Source organism: Chaetomium fimeti (assembly GCF_033439085.1).
Source record: "Chaetomium fimeti strain CBS 168.71 chromosome Unknown B0H64scaffold_2, whole genome shotgun sequence".
Lineage (NCBI taxonomy): Eukaryota > Fungi > Ascomycota > Sordariomycetes > Sordariales > Chaetomiaceae > Chaetomium > Chaetomium fimeti.
In genome coordinates, this window is record NW_026944330.1 from 1,761,152 (window position 1) to 1,780,900 (window position 19,749).

General features: G+C 56.2%; 9 protein-coding genes across 9 annotated transcripts; 4 read left to right on the forward strand and 5 right to left on the reverse strand.

The window, feature by feature from the left end:
- Positions 1 to 150: 150 nt before the first annotated feature.
- B0H64DRAFT_439149 (Homeodomain-like protein) lies at positions 151 to 1,486 on the reverse strand (the record flags this gene model as incomplete). Its single annotated transcript, XM_062806405.1, has 3 exons — positions 151 to 951; positions 1,046 to 1,327; positions 1,397 to 1,486. The coding sequence occupies 3 exons, from the start codon at positions 1,484 to 1,486 to the stop codon at positions 151 to 153; spliced, it is 1,173 nt and encodes a 390-aa protein (XP_062662222.1).
- A 2,404-nt stretch (positions 1,487 to 3,890) lies between these two features.
- Positions 3,891 to 5,828, forward strand: B0H64DRAFT_80866 (NAD(P)-binding domain protein). Its single transcript, XM_062808811.1, has 4 exons — positions 3,891 to 4,078; positions 4,137 to 4,376; positions 4,467 to 5,577; positions 5,646 to 5,828. Exons 1-4 carry the CDS (start codon positions 4,048 to 4,050, stop codon positions 5,722 to 5,724), a joined length of 1,461 nt encoding a protein of 486 aa, XP_062662223.1. The 5' UTR covers positions 3,891 to 4,047; the 3' UTR covers positions 5,725 to 5,828.
- Positions 5,829 to 6,315: 487 nt separating this feature from the next.
- Positions 6,316 to 7,401, reverse strand: B0H64DRAFT_439151 (uncharacterized protein; the record flags this gene model as incomplete). The annotated part of the gene is made up of 2 exons (XM_062806406.1): positions 6,316 to 6,739; positions 6,791 to 7,401. 2 exons carry the CDS (start codon positions 7,399 to 7,401, stop codon positions 6,316 to 6,318), a joined length of 1,035 nt encoding a protein of 344 aa, XP_062662224.1.
- Positions 7,402 to 8,323: 922 nt separating this feature from the next.
- On the reverse strand, positions 8,324 to 9,905 carry B0H64DRAFT_385889 (flavoprotein-like protein). Its single transcript, XM_062803108.1, has 3 exons — positions 9,124 to 9,905; positions 8,859 to 9,057; positions 8,324 to 8,792 (listed from the first exon to the last, which is right to left on the reverse strand). Exons 1-3 carry the CDS (start codon positions 9,528 to 9,530, stop codon positions 8,406 to 8,408), a joined length of 993 nt encoding a protein of 330 aa, XP_062662225.1. The 5' UTR covers positions 9,531 to 9,905; the 3' UTR covers positions 8,324 to 8,405.
- An 86-nt stretch (positions 9,906 to 9,991) lies between these two features.
- B0H64DRAFT_80952 (sodium bile acid symporter family-domain-containing protein) lies at positions 9,992 to 11,646 on the forward strand. The gene is made up of 4 exons (XM_062808812.1): positions 9,992 to 10,512; positions 10,565 to 10,707; positions 10,798 to 10,884; positions 10,949 to 11,646. The coding sequence occupies exons 1-4, from the start codon at positions 10,224 to 10,226 to the stop codon at positions 11,603 to 11,605; spliced, it is 1,176 nt and encodes a 391-aa protein (XP_062662226.1). The 5' UTR covers positions 9,992 to 10,223; the 3' UTR covers positions 11,606 to 11,646.
- On the reverse strand, positions 11,537 to 12,732 carry B0H64DRAFT_80957 (uncharacterized protein). Its single transcript, XM_062808813.1, has 3 exons — positions 12,545 to 12,732; positions 11,676 to 12,449; positions 11,537 to 11,596 (listed from the first exon to the last, which is right to left on the reverse strand). The coding sequence occupies exons 1-2, from the start codon at positions 12,560 to 12,562 to the stop codon at positions 11,688 to 11,690; spliced, it is 780 nt and encodes a 259-aa protein (XP_062662227.1). The 5' UTR covers positions 12,563 to 12,732; the 3' UTR covers positions 11,537 to 11,596; positions 11,676 to 11,687.
- A 735-nt stretch (positions 12,733 to 13,467) lies between these two features.
- Positions 13,468 to 15,238, forward strand: B0H64DRAFT_439154 (uncharacterized protein; the record flags this gene model as incomplete). Its single annotated transcript, XM_062806407.1, has 5 exons — positions 13,468 to 13,519; positions 13,585 to 13,718; positions 13,775 to 14,280; positions 14,335 to 14,802; positions 14,860 to 15,238. 5 exons carry the CDS (start codon positions 13,468 to 13,470, stop codon positions 15,236 to 15,238), a joined length of 1,539 nt encoding a protein of 512 aa, XP_062662228.1.
- A 167-nt stretch (positions 15,239 to 15,405) lies between these two features.
- Positions 15,406 to 16,503, reverse strand: B0H64DRAFT_80967 (uncharacterized protein). Its single transcript, XM_062808814.1, has one exon. The coding sequence runs from the start codon at positions 16,317 to 16,319 to the stop codon at positions 15,573 to 15,575; it is 747 nt and encodes a 248-aa protein (XP_062662229.1). The 5' UTR covers positions 16,320 to 16,503; the 3' UTR covers positions 15,406 to 15,572.
- A 126-nt stretch (positions 16,504 to 16,629) lies between these two features.
- B0H64DRAFT_385899 (S-adenosyl-L-methionine-dependent methyltransferase) lies at positions 16,630 to 18,231 on the forward strand. The gene is made up of 4 exons (XM_062803109.1): positions 16,630 to 17,118; positions 17,174 to 17,278; positions 17,342 to 17,696; positions 17,772 to 18,231. The coding sequence occupies exons 1-4, from the start codon at positions 16,927 to 16,929 to the stop codon at positions 17,900 to 17,902; spliced, it is 783 nt and encodes a 260-aa protein (XP_062662230.1). The 5' UTR covers positions 16,630 to 16,926; the 3' UTR covers positions 17,903 to 18,231.
- The last annotated feature ends 1,518 nt before the right edge of the window (positions 18,232 to 19,749 follow it).

Consider the following 19,749-nt stretch of genomic DNA (forward strand, 5'->3'; position numbering starts at 1 on the left):
GTCTGCAACGCCAAGTTCAGACACTGAACCTTCAACCATCCTTCCAAATAGCCAAGACAAATGCTCTTGTATGTACATACAGTCCCTATTCCCACCCACCGCCAGCAGTGAGGCATATGTGACAACACCCAAGCCACTAGCCCTCCAACCTCACCACCCCTCCGCATTATACCCGCCCTGCCAACTCCCCATTTGACCTTGGCTCACCAACCCGCTACTCCCGTCATACATCCCCGGTTGCGTCACCTGAATCTGAACCTCGTTCTGATACACCCCCAGCATGTTGTACCCATACCCCGGAGCCTCCAGCTGCTGCTGCTGCCCCTGGGCGTAGTAACCCGCATCACCATACCCGACCGCGGAACAAGTCTGTATCTGCGGATCAACCAGACCAACATCAAACCCATCCTGCTGCTGCATCCAAGCCTGATGCTGATTCTGCTGATCCTGCTGTTGACTCGACCCCCCAGCGGCAACCCACCCCGCCTCGGGCCCAAACCCATATTCATAATCCAACCCCCCGCCCCCCACCGGCAACCCCTGCTGCGCCGCCCCGCGATACAGCATCTCATCCACCTCAGCCGCCGTCAGCGCCATCCACTCCTCGCCCACACCCAGAAACTCGGGCTCCGGCGTCGACAGCGCCGTCGTCGACGGGGTGGTAGCCACGCCCAGGTACGGACCCGGACTCGAGCTGAGCGACGGGGTGGCCGAGGCGGATGCTGATGGACTCGGACGGATGCGGGCCCTGGTGTGGTGGCGGACGGCGGAGGAGCCTCGGGAGGAAGAGTTGCTGCGGCTGCCGCCGCCGCCGCCGCCGCCGTCTTGTTTGCGCTGCAGGATGCTGTAGCGGTTCTTGGCGGCGAGGGAGGTGCGGTTGGGGAAGTGCTGGTGCACGATGTCGCTCCAGTTGCGGCCGGTTTGGGCGACGAGGTGGAGGAGTTTGGTGTCCTGCGGTTGGGGGGCCACGGGGTTAGCTTTTTTTCTTGGTGGGTGGGTGTATGTATATTGGGGTGAGGGGTGGGCGGGGGAGTGGGTGGCATACCTCTTCGGTTGTCCAGGGGCTTTTGTCGATGCGCGGGTCGAGACAGTCGTACCACCGCTTCCAACACTGGTCGCCGTTGCGGGTGCCGACGGCCTCGGCGATCTTGCTCCAGCGCGCGCCGTAGAGGTCGACGGCCTCGCGGAGCTTCTCGTCTTCCTCCCTCAACCACGTGCCCTTGCGTATTGTGTTGGCAATGCTGTAGTGCCACCGCTTCCGGCAGTCCTTGTTGTTGCGCCCCGGTAGGTGGGCGGCGACCTTGTGCCAGCTGACGGGCGCGTTCTTCTCTGTTTCTGTGGCGTGTCAGTACTTTCCTATGAAACTGGCTTGTGGTGGCGACTTGCCCCTTGCTACAGCTTCCGAGAGGAGTCTGTCCTCTTCCAAGGTCCACACCTGCCGAAGCTTGTGACCGGGGACAGGAGAGTCGCTCGGCGGCGTTGACATGGTCGTTCTTAATAACGCCATCACGTCGATTTGTGTGCTACCGTGAGTTAGGAGTAATGATGTTGACTGTGGAGGTCAAGGAGGTAGTGTTCTAGATGGTGCCCCTGAGAGTTTCTAAACAAAACCAACAACCGGGACGACGATACGAGATGTTATATAAGACGTTCACGAGCAGCAATATCGGCGCCTAGCCTTCTACGGGTCACTTACGATCAGGGCCATGGCTTGGCTGTTGTTTTCTGGCATAGCCGGATCTCGGGGACCCGGTTACTGAAACATCACGGTGGTGTGGGCCATCGCCGACTCTTGCCCTGGAGAGTATGGCCGTGGAGCATCAGCCCTACGAGGACTGCCGCATTGGCCTGGCGCCATGTCAGAACGTAACGTGACGGCCGTTCGGGATCTTCATGCAAGCGATGCCCCCCGTTCCACTGTGCTGGAGTCGCCGGCAGAATTAGCGACAATGTTGGTGGTTGTGATTGGGTTCGAGAGACCCGTCCGGCGTCATTGCTGAGATGAGTTGAGGCGGAGTCGCAGTCGCCATGCATCGATTGGGCCACCTCTTGTCTCGACCGCCATTTCAGCTCTATCCATGCAGACGGATCGGGAAGGCAAGCTGACTGCCCAGACCGGACACTTGGGCCACTAGGGAGCCACTGGGGGGGTTGCAGCCTCTGCAACCGCAGAAAAGTCGGCCAAGAGAAGTGCGGGCGAACTCCAGAGGGGTGGCTCAAGGCTCCGGTGGCGTTCGGAGATCCAACGGCGACATGCTTCCCCGGGTTTCAAACAGCGGTCGGGTGAAATTGCAGAAACTTTGGGGTTGGCGTTTGGCTCTCAGAACCGAGCGGCACGGCGACGCCGGTGATGGCTGCTGTGGGTGCGACCAGCCGGCCACCACCGCCAGCCACTAGGAAGTCATGCATGTTCCACTGCAATGCCGGTTCACGGAGCATCGTATCATAAATTACTGCAACTCTCAAGAATAATAAGCGGGGAAGGTCTTGAACTGTTGGCAGTGTGACTCTGGGCGGATGGCATGTTTGCTGACTGTTGCATCGCCAGTGTCGTTAGGTGAGGCATTCGGGCTCCACCTAGTTGGAAAAGTTTGCAATTTCCTCTGCAACCTTGAGACCGACCTCTATGGAGGTATGTACCAACCGAACCTGCAAGGCCGGGATGCGGTGAAGCCTGCCGAGGAGGGCCCAAATACATATGGTGGTTATTGCCAGTGGTACCGTGGCCGTGCAGTGAAACGGTGAAACCTCAGCACCCGCATGCGTCGATGGGTGATGGGTGGTGGTTTGGCGTCGATGGGTGATGGGTTGTGGTTTGGGTGCGTGTGTTGGGTGCACTTGTTCTAGAACTTCCACTATCCATCTGCGGGACGGGGGACTCAGGCCGGGCAGCCAAACAGCACGTCCGGGGTCAGCTCCGAACCCCTCCAAGCTGCAGTTGCCAATCGTCGGTGGTAATGCCCGCATGATGGAGGCAGCCAGCAGGGAGCGCTCGTGGGAGGAAGGTGCAGGCTTGCAGCGGGTAAAAAGACCACTGAACATCGGGCGGAAAGCGCCGCCTGCGGGTTGGGTGCCAATCAACCCCATGTGTTTGCACTGCATGCACCCTATCTGCAGTCATGAGCTTATTTGTTCCTTCTGTGACCGACACCCAACTGGGTTTCGATTCGGCGCCGCCATTTTCATTAGTTGCTTTTCCTATCGCAACTTTGCCGGTTCGGCGACCTGCGATCGCTTCGCCCGGCTCGGCAACATCTGCAAAGGTGCGTTTTGCACAACTCGGATCTCGACGCCCTATGCCAAATGTGGTTTCCCGAACACCACGAAGGATGGCTTGCCCGATCTGCTGCACCTAGCCAATAGAGGAACTTCGGAGGCCTGCCGATGGCCTCTGGCGTGGTGGTGGTGCTATGGACTTTGGAAATCCGTTGCAATTATTTATTTCATAGTTTGATTCGATCATCGACCGGGGAGAGGAGGAGACTTGTTTCCATTGCTTGTTAATTGTCCTGACATCCTAGCAGGAAAGGGACAACGAACAGAGATCGAGACCAAGTCCATGCTTAACGTAATTACAAGTACTTAAGAAGCAGTAACTACGGCAGTGCTGGGTATGGACTCAAATTGTAGGGGAGTAGATTTAGACACTGATCCAACATAAGGTACAACAAAGATAGTAATAGTACGAGTGCGTGATAGCGAGATTGATTCCAGGTTGCTAAGCAATGTCCTGTGTCGAAGGTATATCTGTATATAAATTCATAGAATCAAAGCTTGAAATTTGATAACTGAACCCATTGAATGCTAACGAATGATAGTGACGGCCCGGCTATGATGTCTTCGAGTTCGCGATACGGTTGCATTCTTGTAGATCATTCGACAATCCGCGAGTTGACGTCATCCATCCCATCTTCTGCAGATATATAACTCGAACACAAGTCATTCTACAGCTAGGCTTTCACCGTCTTCGTCTATACTCGCGGAATCTGGACAAGAAAACTGAATCGCACAAATAACTTTTATCTATACGACACATCACCGTTCATCATGGCATCCGCGATTGTGGTTGGCGCAACTGGTAAGCAACGATGCTTTCCAATTCATCGAATGCCGTGCTCATCAACGGCAATGACTAGGCATTCTTGGCCGGGAGATTGTGAAGGAACTTTCCCGAAATCCAGAGGAATGGACGACAATTTATGCCCTCTCCCGGAGCAAGAAGGATGAGTACCCGTCGAATGTTGTGCACAAGCACATCGACCTCCTAAGCTCGTCAGACCAGATGGCCAAGGACCTACAGGGAGTCGAAGCTGAGTACATTTTCTTCGCCGCCTATCTCCAGAAGGACACCGAGCAGGAGAATTGGGAAGTCAACGGTATGTACACCCCCCACCCCCCCTTCTCTCCGACCCGCCTTCCCCTGACCTCCAAATCCAATATCCCACCATGCTAACAACACCCCCCAGGCGACATGCTCTCCAACTTCCTCACCTCCCTCCAGCACACCAAAACCAAGCGCATCCTCCTCGTCACCGGCGCAAAGCAGTACGGCGTGCACCTCGGCCCCCCGAAAAAACCCCTCCTCGAATCCGACCCCTGGCTCCCGACGCCCCCCTACCCGCCCAACTTCTACTACCGCCAGCAAACCATCCTCCACACCTTCTGCCACGCCCACCCGGGAATCCACTGGACCGTCACCTACCCCAACGACGTAATCGGCTTCGCCACCGGCAACTTCATGAACCTCACCACCGCCGTCGGCCTCTACGCCGCCATCACCCACGAACTCAACCAAACCCAAACCAGTCACCAACCCCCCAACCAAACCCAAACCACCCCCCAAACCACCACCACCCCCCCAAAGGGGGGTAGTCCCCTCCCCTTCCCCGGCTCCCCCACATTCTACACCAGCCTCGACACCTTCACCTCGGCCGCCCTGCACGCCCAATTCAGCCTATGGGCCATCCGCGCCCCGCGCGCAGCAGACCAGGCGTTCAACGTGGTCAACGGCGACGCACAGAGCTGGATGGAGCTGTGGCCGCGCGTGGCGAGGCGGTTTGGGATGGTTGTCCCAAAGGATCAGTTCCAGGCCGGGGTGGGGGCCCGGGGGGTGGCGGCGGTTGGGGGGGCTAGTGGGGCCGGGGGTGGTGTTGATGTTAGTGGTGCTGTTAGCAGTGGTGTTGGTGGTGGTGGTGTTAGTGGTGGTGTTAGTGGTGGTGTGGGTGGTGATGTGAGTGGTGGTGTTAGTGGTGGTGTGAGTGGTGGGGTGCGGGCGGGGGAGGGGTGTGAGGGGAGGACGGAGCTCGGGGCCACGCCGCCGCTGAGCGCGGTTGCGGAGGAGGCTGGGTTGGTGGGCGCGGCGGTGGTGAAGGGGGGCGTGCTGGAGCAGAGGGTGAGTTTGGAGAAGTGGAGTCGGAAGGGGGAGGTGAGGGAGGCGTGGGAGAGGTTGGCGGAGCGGGAGGGCCTGCGGAGGGAGGCGTTTGAGCAGGCGACGTGGGCGTTTGCGGATTTCGTGTTGGGGCGGAATTATGATATCGTGCAGAGCATGAGCAAGGCGAGAGCCGCGGGGTGGACGGGGTAAGTTCCCCTGGCCGGGCGGTCGGTACCTGGCTTGTGGATGGGATTGGATGCTAATGGGTTCACAGATACAAGGACACGTGGGAGGCCTTCTCGGAGGTCTTTGACGAGCTTGAGGAGGCGAAGGTGTTGCACAAAATACGCTGAGCTGCGCCGGCTATCGGTCGTCGTTGTTGGAGGCTAGCTGGTTGGATGTCTGGGCGATACGATCTCACCTCAGTTCCTGGTTTCGTTCAGGGGTAAAGCTTTTTGTGCCTGGCAACTCGGATCTTTTCTCTGCCTTCAATTATTTCGTCCCAGGCCATGGAGGCGACCCGTTTGTGATGGTCTCCGGACAACCCACAAGAAGCCCGCTTACCTGACTTTCAGCCAGCCCATAAACCTAATTTCGTTCATCTCACTTCCACCTGCCCCACGGCAACGCTGGCCCCTTACCAAGGCCGGATAGCAGTGGAGAAGCAAGCATTGGTAGAGCAATGACAATCGGCCCGGACATGGTGGCACATCTGGTTGAAGTAGCGGTCGCATGGGAAGGATGACTGCCGAGGTGTAGATTCCGTTCACCGTGTGCGGTACACAGACGACTTGGTTCCCTGTACAATTCTCATAGCCGTAAGACGGGAAGACTGAAAAGGCAGCAGACAGGGCATAACTCATTATATATTAGCAAATATTGCAGGTCATACGCGTGGGGTATCTCCCGTCTCTATCCGTAAACATAACCGGGCACCGTGAAAGTTATTGCAAAATGGCAAAACACCAATCGCTCGCTGCCGCGTGAGGTTCCTTCAGGTCCTTCTTCAGATAGCAGCGGTGCCTATCGCCCTGGTCCCCCTGTAGGTAGCCCCATGCACAGGCTGTGCACTGATCAGAGGCGGCACAGCTCTTCATGCAGTCGGTCATGCTTTCCGTGTAGGCGTGGGCAATGTCAGTGGCGTCATCGCCGCTGTAGTCGATGCCGCAGAGCCGGCGGAAGCTCCTGGTAGAACCTGGAACGTTGTACAGTGTGTTGTTCAGGGCAGGGCAATCTGAGTTGTAGGTTGGCCGTGGGGCGGCGGCCGCCCCGGTTGTGGTATCTGCGGCGCCTCCAGTGCCGTCAGGGGTGGTAGTTGGTGGGTTTGTTGGGGCCGGGCTGTTGTTGGACCCCGAGACCGTTATTGAACTATGGCTAAGTTAGAACCCAATCTACGACGACATACTCAACTTGACACACCTTGAGGACTGTTCCACAGCGTCTGCGGTGGCCCCTTTCTCCCTCGGCAAGCCCACGCCCAAGCCGACTCCGAGGCCAACACCAAGGGCGATGATGATAAAGACGACAGCGGCGATGATCGCCCACAGGACTTTCTTCCTTCTGGTTGGCGGCGCCTCGTTGCCGTCGGCAAGGCTCCAGTTAGTGGTCTCGAGGGGGTTGAGGGGCCCCATGCTGTGGCCGCCATCGCTGCGTATTGTCCCCCCGCCAACAGTCGAGCTCTCGCCTATCGGGGCCGCTGCTCCTCCGCCACGGCCCAATCGCTTCCCGGGGCCGTCGTAGTCTTGCGGCGGAGGTGTTCCCTCCCGGTAGAACGTGTACCCCGCAAGATTGGCATCGCTCTCTTTGTCGCTGTCGTTCTTTTTATTATCCCAATACACAGCGGGTGGCGCGGCAACGGATGCGGCGGCGTGAGGTTGTTCGCGGGGAGGGGTCGGTTGGTAAATTGTGTAGCTGGCCTGTGGCTCTCCCTGGGCGAAGCGCACTCGGTGTTGGTTGTGGTCGCTACCGGTGGTGTCGCGGCTGCCCGGAGGCGGTTGGGACGGGGATCCCTTGGGTGCTGATGGGTCCATGATTCAGTTTAGAGGCTGGGGTCCATCTCGCGGCGCCGATCCTCGGTGCCCCGCTCCGTTCCGTGGCCGGGTTTGGTCAATTGGATTGTTTTCTCGTTGCCGCGCGAAGTCCGTTCCGTTAGTCGGGATCGCGCCGGGGCGCAGCGTTCAGTTGTTGGTGAGGACGACAAGTCGAGGAGAAGCGGGAGGAGTCGCGGAGCCAACATGGCGATTGCCTGGAGCATGTAACCTTGGACGTCAGCCTTGAGGAGTGCGCTGCCAAGGCCACAGCCAGCCTTCCAGAAAAGACTCCAAATCCTGGTCGCCGCAATTTCGCGAAATTTGCATCGCGAGAGGCGCGCTATGACCTTGCTGGTTTGGTGCCATTGTAGCCGGGGGGTGGGGGTTCTCGTGTCCCGATCGGGCAGACCAGCAGAGCGTCAGATGGCGGCTCAGCAGGGGAAGTGCAGTTACCCCGTTCCCTTGCGTCAATCCATCGCTGCGGCTCAGTCTGTTCAATGTGTGCTTCGCCGCGTGCGAGGGCGCGTTATGTGGTCATTTTTCGTGTGTTCCGGTTTTGGGTGTTCGGGTCCAGCCCGTGGGGTCCCAGCTCCTGTTCCTGTTTTGGGGCCTGTTGCCAAGGGCGCACTTTCCGAACACAGGAAAGCGTCGAAGCTTGATTCGCCGCCAGTGAACGGCGCGTCGTGAAATCGTCCATTTTGGGCCTGGGAAATCGGAGGGGGTCAGCACTCGCCGCTGACGGAAATGAGATAAAAGGCGCGAGAGGAGGAGGTGAGGGAGAAGACATCGAACTAACCTGGACGGAATAGACGTCGGCGAAAGAAATAAGGTTGAAAAGGGTCTACACTTGGAAGCTTTAGCACTCTGAACTGGTAACGACTTACCTAGCTTATGCATAGGTAGGTCTGCTTCAAGCTCGCTGTTTGTTCGAAGGTTCTATTGATCATCTATACATCTAACGGTGAGGACGCACATATAGGTACCTAATATCGAGTAGGTACCTTTCACTTCGCAGCTTTTGCCTTTGCTTCCTCCCTCTCGCTGAACCGGTCCCCAAAAAGATCAAAATGCGGCCGCATGACAATCGTATACTTTACAAACTCCTCCATACAGTCAACCAGCCTCTGTCTGTTTGAGCTCGGCTTCAGACGGCTCCCGCCGTCCACCGGATCGTCTGCATCGGTGAAGTGGGTCCATGCTTGCGGAATGGAGCTCTGGTTCGGGATGGTGAACATTCTCATCCAGCGGCCCAGGATACGTAGCGAGTTCACTGCGTTGAACGACTGTGAGCCGCCGTTGACCTGAGCGATAGCTAGCGTCCTCCCCTGTGTTGGCCGGACACTGCCGGTGGAAAGTGGGATCCAGTCGATCTGGTTCTTGAAGACACCGGTCTGTTGTCGACAGCGTGTCAGCCTTCAACTAGTAGATTTGACGGAGTGCGTTGCGGGAGGGCATACAAGGGTGCCGTGCTGCTCTGGGCTCACCCAGACGTGGCCATCGCTCCACTTGCTGAGCTCCCGAAGCTCCTGGACCTTTGGGTGATCGTGCTGCTGGTCATCTTTGACCGGGAGACCTGACGGATCGTAAACTCGCACGTCACAGCCGAGGCGGAAGAGAATGCGCGAGGCTTCGTAGGCAAGGAGCCTTGAGTATGAACTGGGCGTTGATATTCACGTTGGCTTCTGTCTGCAACTGAACATTTCCGGGGCTGGGGACACGAACCGGCCTCTGAGACTCCCGTAGAGCACGAGAACTCTTAGCCTGTCCTTCCCCTGGGAGAGAATCTGAGTTTCGACCATTTCGGCGGCTGTGGCTAGTTCTAGTTTCATAACCCAATCCGAGCTGGATATCTCGTCGTTCAGGAGGAATGGACGATATCGTTCGCGCACCGCGGGGTCGTCATCGGAGGCTGGGATTGGAAACGAGCGAAAGCGGTAGACGGGGTCGGCAACGGGCAACAGGCGCTCCCTCACCGCGTCGACGTTGTTGAGGTCGCCCATGGTTGGCCGAGAGTGAAGAGAAGACTGCTTCTGGTAAAATACTCTGTGCAGGGGAACTGGCACGGGTATACTCCTCAGTCTGGGGAGAAGCCATGGAAGAACGCAGAGACGGGGCGACGGCCGGAACATCCTGTGCCGTTTTGGCCACGTTTCGACAACGTAACGGGAAAGAGGTAAATAAAATAAAAATAAAAAGAATACTCACGACGTTATTTGGACCGAGACGGTCAATGGATTTTCATCAATCGCAGACCTGAGACAATGAGTGGTCCACTCGTTAGATCGAACTCAGACTGATCGATTAATTCCGAAATAAAATAGCTCAAAATAAAACAAAAACAAAAGCAACGGATAATGAACTCGGCACCGTCTCTCTAATCCCTGAAATAGCGACCGAGATACATACTTATCCGTCCCTCATTCCCATGGGGGATGAGGGACAGATGGCAAAAGGCCTGCGGCCCACCGTTGGAAACCACCCCCCAATGTGTGCATGTCACTGCTCGCTGTTGATTGGTCCACATTCCGCAACTTTGCGCAGAGATCGTTCTGTGGGGCAAGATTTGGTGATTCCATCCGAATGCGTGGCTGACCAACCGAGACTGAACCAGAAAGTCGTATTGACCTTGCATACGCACTCGGGTCTGGAACTTTTGACGCGAAGCAAGGAGTCAGAGCCGATACCTTATGTGATATATATACCAGCCGGACCCCTTCTTTTTCCATGCTACTCTCTCGTTTCCTCAAACATTCAACGACCTTTGAATCTTGACCGGTCTATCACGGCACCACAGACACAAGACAACCTGAGATCCATCAAACATGGCGAACCAGCCCATCGACGATCCGGCCGTGTTGCCGGCGAATACAGCTACAGCACTGGATTCACCAGCCCCTCGATCGTCCGGGGACGCAGAAAAACAAGACGCACAACAGGACACCGCGGTCGCAAAGAAATCGTCTGCCTTCAAATCCCTTGGCTGGCTTGACCGCTTCCTGGCGGTATGGATTCTACTCGCCATGGTCCTCGGCGTCCTACTGGGCAATTTCGTGCCGGAAGTCGGCCCGGCATTGCAGAAGGGCAAGTTTGCGGATGTGTCCATCCCGATAGGTATGTCTTCCGCTCCCGTGACTTTTACATGTTGACGAGCTAACTGTTGTAGCTGTCGGGCTGCTGGTGATGATGTACCCCATTCTGTGCAAAGTGCAGTACGAGATGTTGCACCGCATCTTCTCGCACAGAGGCATCTGGAAGCAAATCGGCTTTAGCGTGTTCGTCAACTGGATTGTGGCGCCCCTTCTCATGGTATGCGCACCCCCCCCCCCCCCCCCCCCCCCCCTTTTCCCCTCCCCGTGTATCCGGTTTAGATATCCAAGGTAACTAACACCGTCTCAGCTAGGGCTTGCCTGGGCGTTCCTACCTGACAAGGGTGAGCTCCGCATTGGCCTGATTCTTGTCGGCCTTGGAAGATGCATTGCGATGGTATGCGACCCGTTCTTGATTACCTTGAGAAGGGTGAAATGGTCGTACTAAACATTGTCGTTAGGTCTTGATCTGGACGAGCCTCGCGGGCGGCGACACGGAATACTGCGCCATCCTGGTCGCGGTTAACTCGCTGCTCCAGATGGTTCTTTTTGCGCCGCTTGCCATCCTTTACATCCGCGTCATCAGCCGTGAGTCCGGCACCATGGACGTGTCGTACTCGGTTGTCGCCACCAGCGTGGGCGTCTTCCTGGGCATCCCCTTCGGCGCGGCCCTCGTTACCCGTTTTGCCGTGCGAGCGATTGCCGGCCACGAATGGTTCATGAACGTTTTCATGAAGTACCTGGCGCCCTGGTCGCTGCTCGGCCTTCTGTACACCATCGTCGTCCTCTTCGCCTCCCAGGGTCGCCAGGTCGTCCACCAGATCGTCTCCGTCGTCCGGGTCGCCGCTCCGTTGGTTGTATACTTTGTCGCCATCTTTTTCGTCACTCTTTGGGCATCGAGGCGAGCGGGGTTTGGGTACAAGCTCAGCGCGACACAGAGCTTCACGGCCGCCAGCAACAATTTCGAGCTCGCCATCGCCGTGGCCGTCGCCACGTACGGCCCACACAGCGACCAGGCTTTGGCGGCTACAGTCGGGCCCTTGATCGAAGTGCCGCTGTTGATCTTGCTCGTATATGTTGTGAAGTGGATGGGGAACAGGTGGAGGTGGCTGGACTAAGAGATCAGCAGGGGTCGATATTTTGTTTCCCTTGTCTATTGCGTGAAGGAGGGCCCTGGTGTCAAGATACCCAAAGCTTTCGTTACTGTTGACCCGCCTCTGCGCTATCTAGGAGTTGAAAAACTAGAGTATTCTTAACAAGACATTCCTCGGCCCCGGTGCATCCCAAGGCCTCGCGAGCGAGCTCCTTATTTCCATCCCTGGACATATTGGCCATGATCTGGGCGGCAGCTGTGCAAGACATTTCCAGGTGCGAACCCGTCGTGTTGGGAGTGTTTGGACTGGGTGACGGTGACGGTTGGTTCGCTTGGTCGGCCGGCGGAGAAGGCTGTGCTGCAGGTTCCTGGACGTCTCGCCCATCGATGGCGGAACACCGCGTGGTGGGCCCGCAGCATGTTTGCCGCGGGGTGGTATCTGCAGCGACGGCAAGCCTTTTGAGCCCAGAAGCTGATTCATCATCGGGTACGTCGCGGTTTGCCCGTGACGAGCCTGAGTGAGAGTCCGACCTGGCTGGCAGTGGGCTTGCCTCGTCTGTCGGGGGTGTCAAGGCCGCCGTCGGCAACGGCCCCGACGGCTGATCATCGAATTGGGCCAGGTAACTGCTGAGCTCCTCGTCCGTGACCCCACGGGAGGCGAGGAGGGCCCTCAGTCTCGAGTTCTCAAGCGCAACTTTGCGAGCTGCGTGGCGCATCTCCATGGTGGCCTGGACTCCTTGGCGCTCATACTCGCGAACTTTCGCTTTCAGTTCGTCAACGAACTCGCGATGACGTGCTCTTGACCGCCTCTGATTATTGCGTATCCTTGCCGCCGCAGAAGAAGGATCTGTGGACGGATCTTGCTGTTTCTGGAATGTCACAAATTGTATCAAGTTAGTGCAATGTTACATGAACAGAAAGGAGAGAGGCACATGGACCGGATAAAAGAGGCTGAAAATCTCACCTTTCCTCCCGGTGTCATTGGTGCAGAGGATAGCAATGTGAACGGCGGTTGGGCTGTGAAAAATGGAAGCGCAATGTGACTTCTCTCCGTTCCTTCTGCTTGAATTCAATTCTTGGTCGCCAAAGCTGAATCGCCACTGCCCCCTTGAGCATGGGGGTCGACGGCGATTGCCGCTAGCTGGCTGCTTGGCACCCCATGGGCAAAAAAATGGGAACACAAACGACTGCTTGGTCATTAAAAAGGACCAATCATATAATGGCTATGACATAATCTTTTTCTGAACTCGACAACGATCATCTCCTTATTAAACTCGGGACACACCCTCTGAAGATTAGTGAGCTTAGAGATGTGCTTTGTCTCAACACATCCCGAGTCGCAGGGCCCAACGGGCAGGGAATGCCAGCCACGACAAGGCAACAAACATTCTCTGGAATTACCTCGCGAATTATCGAGATCACCCCTGAATATTCCATTTTGTGCCACTGCTAACTTTAAACACACTAAACCAAACCTTGGTCCTTTGGGATAGATAGGGAATACAGGCGGTGACATATCAAATAATTTCCCTTTCGGGCATAGCAACACAATTCTTTCTGGCATCGGACAGCTTACCGAGGTCTCGTCTACTACATTTGCAGCCAAACCTAGCTATTTCGAGGAAATTATCGATCTGTCACCAGTACAGTTGCACCGAGAAGCACCATGGAAACTCCGTCAATTCCGGAACGCGGCGACACTGGCCAGAACGGCAACTTACAATTACACCAGAAGGGGCCAGAGGCTTCCGAGCTGTGCCGGGGAACGTCGGCCGTCTGATGGTTGCCTATTGTTATAAGAAGACCGTAAAGACCGCGCCTTGTTATGCTCTTCAGTCTTGGGTAGGTAGCAACTGAAGCCCAGTCCATCCTTTGATTCCTTCTGCCATGGATCCCACGCAAGAGTTGGACATCCTCATCGTAGGAGCAGGCCTATCCGGTTCGTCCTCCCTCATCGCTACTAGGCAGTTTCGTCAACTCGGTACTGACATTTTGACTACCTAGGCATTTGTGCCCTGACTCGTATTCGGCAAGAACTTCCAAACGCCAATGTCGCCGTGTTTGAAGCAGGGGACCGTGTGGGAGGTACCTGGGCTAAAAACACGTATCCGGGTCTGAGCTGCGATATACCCTCTCAGGTCAGAACAAACGCCAGCCTGCCCCAATTACCTCTCACTAAGACCAATACGGGCAGCTTTATTCGTATTCATTTGCTCTAAACCCAGAGTGGTCAGTCGTGTACGCCTCGCAGCCCGAGATCCTCGCCTACATTGAGAGCGTAGTTTCTCGTTTTGATCACTCCAGCCATATCCATCTGGGCCAGGCGTGCACAGCGGCAGAGTGGCTCGAGGATGCGTTTCTCTGGCGCGTCTACTTTGTTGATCGGGAGTCGGGCCGCAGCTACGTCAAACATGCGCGGTTTCTCATCACGGCCGTCGGCTTCTGCGATGTGCCAAACGGTGCGGAAGACATCCGGGACGTACAAAACTTTGATGGTCGCTTGTTCCACAGCGCTAACTGGGACCACTCGTTCGACTTCCACAACAAGAGCGTGGTTGTGGTTGGGAACGGGTGTTCGGCAAACCAGTTCATCCCCCACCTCGTCGAGCACGGGTCAATCCGGAGCATGGTGCAGGTCACGAGGAGTCCGCATTGGATTGCCCCAAAGGACAACGGCCCAGTGCCCACGCGGCAGAAGTGGTGAGTCGCCGCATATTCCTCTCCTGGAACGCCCGCACTGAGAAGCGTGGTCAGGCTGTTCCGCTCATTCCCGGCATCGAACCGACTGTGGAGATGGTGTCTTGCTGCGAAACTCGACTTGGCGTTTGCGGCGTTCACGACTGGCACGGTGGGAAGGGTGCTCCGAGGGGCCCTGCAGAAACACCTCGAGGGCTACATGCGGCGTACGGCGCCTTCGGAGTATCACGACATCCTCATCCCGGATTTCGACTTTGGGGCGAAGCGGCCGGTTTTGGATCACGGCTACCTCGGCACGCTCCACGACCCGAGGGTGAAGCTCCTGCGATCACCCTCGCTCGCGGTCGTCGGGCCGCGCGACATCCAGACGGAGAGTGGAGAGAGCTTTCCGGCTGATGTGATCATTCTCGCCAACGGCTTCAAGACGCAGGATCTCCTGACCCCCATGACAATCATAGGGCAAAATGGGGCAGAGCTCCCCAAGCTTTGGCGCGAAGAGGGAAACTTTGCGTCGGCCTATATGGGGTATGTGCATGCAACTCTGCGAGAGCGTTACTGAGCGATGTGCTGACCGCTTCCCAGTGTCTGTGTGCCACATTTCCCGAATCTCTTCCTCCTCACCGGGCCAAACACCTTGCCGTCAGGCCATTCCACGCTGGCCGGAATCGAGTGCTCCGTGGAGTACATCCTGCGAGTCATCGCCCGCCTCGCTAAGAATGCCACGACGACCAAGGGAGTGAAGGTCCAAGTCAAGCCAACCGCACACAAGTCCTTCAACGATTGGATCGAGGCAAAAATGCAAAACCTTGTGTACACGGCAAAGGTGCGGAACTGGTACGTCGATAGCCGTTCCGGACGGAACACACTCATCTGGCCCGGGTCACAATTGGCGTTTTGGTGGTCAAGATGTGTGAAGAACGTGCGCTGGGGCGATTTCGAAGTAGAATGGAAAGGCCTTTGAGCCGTGGGTGCGGAGAAAGGCCAGGTGGGTAGGTACCTAGGTATGGTATTGGGCCCTGGGCATGTTGCGGTCAAGTTGGGAGGCTAGGAAATAAAGAAGTGTTCGATGTGCTTGTGCAACTGGACAAACACAAACAAGAGGTGTAATTCAAGTTGTCTTGTATACATAGATCTCTGATCCCGACGTGTACTCGTACCTATTGGGAACACCCGCCAACTGACTTCACCCGAGATGCATCCGGATATCAACCACAAACCCCGCACAATGGTAGCGTGTGTGCCGGCACTGATGACGGAAAGCCGCTCGTCGACTGTGTGGCTAACATCATCCGGATTTACATCGGGGTGATATGATCAACGAACGCAAACAGCATGTGCGTCTGGACACGGCATCCGGTGCCGGGAACAACGGCGCACCGAAACCCCGGCAGCAACCACTCCGTCGCAGTGGACAAGTCAAACTCGGGCGCGCTACGGTCTTTGATGATCGAGTAGGCTTCGCGGCAGGGAATCGTTGACTCGCCAACGCTTGGCGGTGGGAGAAGGGCGTAATCGTCGTTCGGGTCGTCGAAGCCGGACACGGGTAGTTCACTTGCTAGTAGCTCAAACAGAGGCTGGGGGGTGCTGATCCGCGGCTCGCGGGTGCTCGAGGCGTTTTGCTCTCGGGCGGACTCGCTTGTTTCCCGATATGTGGTGGCGGACAGAGTGGGGAGTGCGTCGGGAACAGAGAGCGTCTCTTCCATTGTTACATCGATCAGCCCCCTGTCAAACGCCTCAAGTTCAGGGCAGGTGGCTGGTTCCAAAAACGGTTGTCGTTGTTGAGCGGTTTTCTGTGTCGATGTGGTGGGCCTTGAGCCAGTGGCATGCCGAAGGCGCTGAACCTCGGCAGTCAAGCTCTCAATCCGCTTTAGCGCGTCGTCAAGCCTGCTTTGGGTGCCCAAAAGCAGCTCTTCAAGCTCAGCAATCCGGCCTTTGACTCTTGCCCGATGTCGCCGCTGGTTTTCACGTTGCCGAGCAGCGTCGTGTCCCGGAGGTTTGCACGAGAATTTGTGCACTCGAGTTCGGGAGAATCCGGTGTCCATTTTTCACTGCATCCGGTTGATGTCGACCGGGAAAGGATGGATTGAATGGATTGACGGATTTTTAAGAAGCTGGCCGTGATGCGCTTCTAGTGGGCTGATGAAGTGCAGTGATCGAAGGACAAAGTACCTCGCCGAGCCTGTAAGTTGGAAGGGGAAAATATTCGATGACAAACCGAATATTTCCCGCTTCTGGTTAGTTCGCGCGGTCAAATGGGTTATGTAATCACCAGATACGGCAAGTATTTGACGACATACCAGCAGCGGCAGGACCGAAGGGTGGCATTTGCCAACTATACCTACCTTAGGTAGGTAGGTACCAAAGTGCTACCTCGTCACCGAAGTATATACACGTGTGACAACGGGTGGCCATCATGGCGGGGCTCGCCACACATCCACTAGTACTAAAATTGTATATATGAGCCCCCTCTGACCTCTCCCATCCAGAGTCCCATCCCACCTCGTTCAACTTCCCTTAGTTCCCTACACCACGCCGCACGGCCACCACCTCCCCACGCATCACAAATTCAACTGCAGCCTGTAAAACGCACCTTCCATACCTTTGACCTCAACCCTCCCTTTCATCTGCACGACTCACTGCTAGTTCAACATGGACTCATCCAAGCTCTATGATCAAGTCCGGGAGCACTACAGCTCGGCATCCCGCGGGACCAGCGTCAAGTACGGCGAGGCCGTGGCCAAATCCTTCGGCTACAGCGCCGACGAGCTTGCCAACATCCCCGAGGATGCCAACCTTGGCCTAAGCTGCGGCAACCCTCTGGCTATCACTAGTCTGAATGAGGCCGGTCACCTACCCCCTCTGCAAATCCAAATGCCAAATGCTAACCCCCCAACAGGGTGAAACAGTCATCGACCTGGGCAGCGGCGCGGGCTTCGACATCTTCCTGGCCGCGGGCAAAGTCGGACCTTCGGGCCGTGCCATCGGCATTGACATGAACGAAGTACACTCCTCGCCCCCCGGCCGCTACACCAATAACGCCCGCTAACCTCGGTACCTAACCAAGGACATGCTCGCCCGCGCGAACCGCATCAAGGCCACCCAGACCCAGACCGCCCCCACCGACCACATCACCTTCCTCAAGGCCAACATCACCGCCGTCCCCCTCGCCTCCGGCACGGCCGACTGCGTCATCTCCAACTGCGTCATCAACCTGGTCCCGCACGCCGACAAGCCCGCCGTCTTTGCCGAGATGCACCGCCTCCTGAAGCCGGGCGGCCGCGTCGCCGTGTCCGACATCCTGGCCAAGAAGGCGCTGCCGGAGAAGCTGCTGGCGGACATCGCCATGTACGTGGGCTGCATTTCCGGCGCCAGCGAGCTGGGCGAGTATGAGGCCTGGTTGAAGGAGGTGGGGTTCAACGGTGAGTTTCGTTCTTTGTTGTCCTGATGCCTGGGCGGTGTTGATAGACAGCGAAAGGCTGACGATGGGGGAGTAGAGGTGATGATTGTTGATACTGGCGCCGATATCAACGTCTACTTGGAGACGGGGGAGGATGGCGAGAGGAAGGATAGCTGCTGTGCCCCCAGGGTGTTGTGGCGCCGAAGCCGCCCCTCCTGCTGCTGGTGAAAGCTGTGCTCCGGCAGGTGCGGCTCTCGAGAAGACCGACCTGAATGAGTTCGTCGGTAAGTAAGGTGGTTCAGAGGGTCAACCGTCGACTCTCGTGAGTCGTTGACCGATTCGGCTAACCCCTGATTTCTACAGGCTCGTACAAAATCTTCGCTCTCAAGAACTGAAAACACTGACCGAAGTGGAGAATTGCTGAATGTCAGGTATTTCGCCTTATCAGTCCCACTGGCAGCGCTTGACGAGGATGATCCATTGGTTTATAGCAGACCAACGGAGTCGGTATTCCGGAACCGCAGTAGCACTATACAAGCAATTCCATTGTTCATATTGTTAGTGGTCTGTGACTTCACGCAACATTTGCAGCGTGAAGGAGTCTGACTGAGAAGTATTGAAGAATTCGCGTTGGTGGCCAGCGACATGACCTTCGTCCATACCAGTAGGTATTACCTACCTCAGGCTGTGGCCAATGCAGGTCTGAGTCTACTTTGGCTGCAGAAACCCGTCACAATTCTTTGCGATTTGAAGTAATCGGTAGGAACCATTTGGTTGGAGTACCCGAGGCGGGTCTGCCGACGCCATTTATAACATCTCTATAACTACCCTAATGGGTCAAATATTTCCCTCGCAAATTCAACGAATGCCTCAACCCGCCGCGGCAAGTTGGGCGTCGGTGAACTATTCTAGCTTGGATATATGGCAGGGAGGTTTCTAAAACGGTTGATTGAGTCGACTTGAGTCTCGAGCCGGGAGCATGGCTCTGACAATGCAAGTGACGCTTCAAGCATGATATATCTCGGGCTACTTATTCCTACTAAGCGGTGGTCATCAGGCCTCTTAACATGTTGCTCGTCCCGTTTATCAAAGTCCCCGCAGGCCATGAGCTGGTCTGGCCCGTAGATAGGTAATGTGACCGCAACACAGGAATTGAAGGGGCGGATGCGACCCATCCAACCCTCAAAGAGTTGGGTGTGGCACGTGGCTCGCATAACTGCACGAAGCAGTCAACAAAGGATAGGCTGGCGTTTAATGGAATGATCCTGGGCCACAAGCATAAGAACCCAGTTGCCTCGTCGTTCTCCCGGCCAGGCGTGGTTGCCTACCAAGAGCGAGATGTTTCACTAGCTGGCCCCAAACTCATGCTCCGAGTATTTCATCCAACCAAAACCATCAACTACTAGTATTCACCAAAGAAAGAAAACAGAAACAAGAAGACAATATGGACCCTTCTGAACGGAAGTCGAGACACAAATCCAGCCCGAAGGATAGATCTACCTCGAAGCATAGATCCAGCTCGAAGGATAGATCCAGCTCGAAGCACAAATCTAGCTCGAACCACATGTCTAGCTCGAGGCATAGATCTAGCTCGAAGGCGAGACCCAACTCGAAGGCCAGACCCAGCTCGAAGGACAAGCCCAGCTCGAAGGACAGACCCAGCTCGGGGGACAAACCTAGCTCGAAGATCAAATCCACCTCGACGCATAGGTCTAACTCGAGGCACAGATCTAGCTCAAAAAGTAGGGTTGCCAGAGATAGAAGCAGTACCCGGCATAAGGAATCAAGCAAATACGAGAGCAGAAAAGACAGAGATACGCAGGGGCGACGTCACGCTACCGAGGAGGAGAAGAGCGAAAAGAAGAAGGAGGAGAAAATTGATATATATGCCGACTACGACAAATATGCATGCACTTGCACTTCTTGCGATTGCCCGAAGAAGGTCATTTACAGGGATTGCAGTTGCGATCAATGCGGCAACGGTGATCACCAAGGACCATTGCGCAAGCCAGCCAGATCCAGAAGATAATCAATCTCGCGATACTATGCCAGGTCATCGAGTTACTTAGACACTC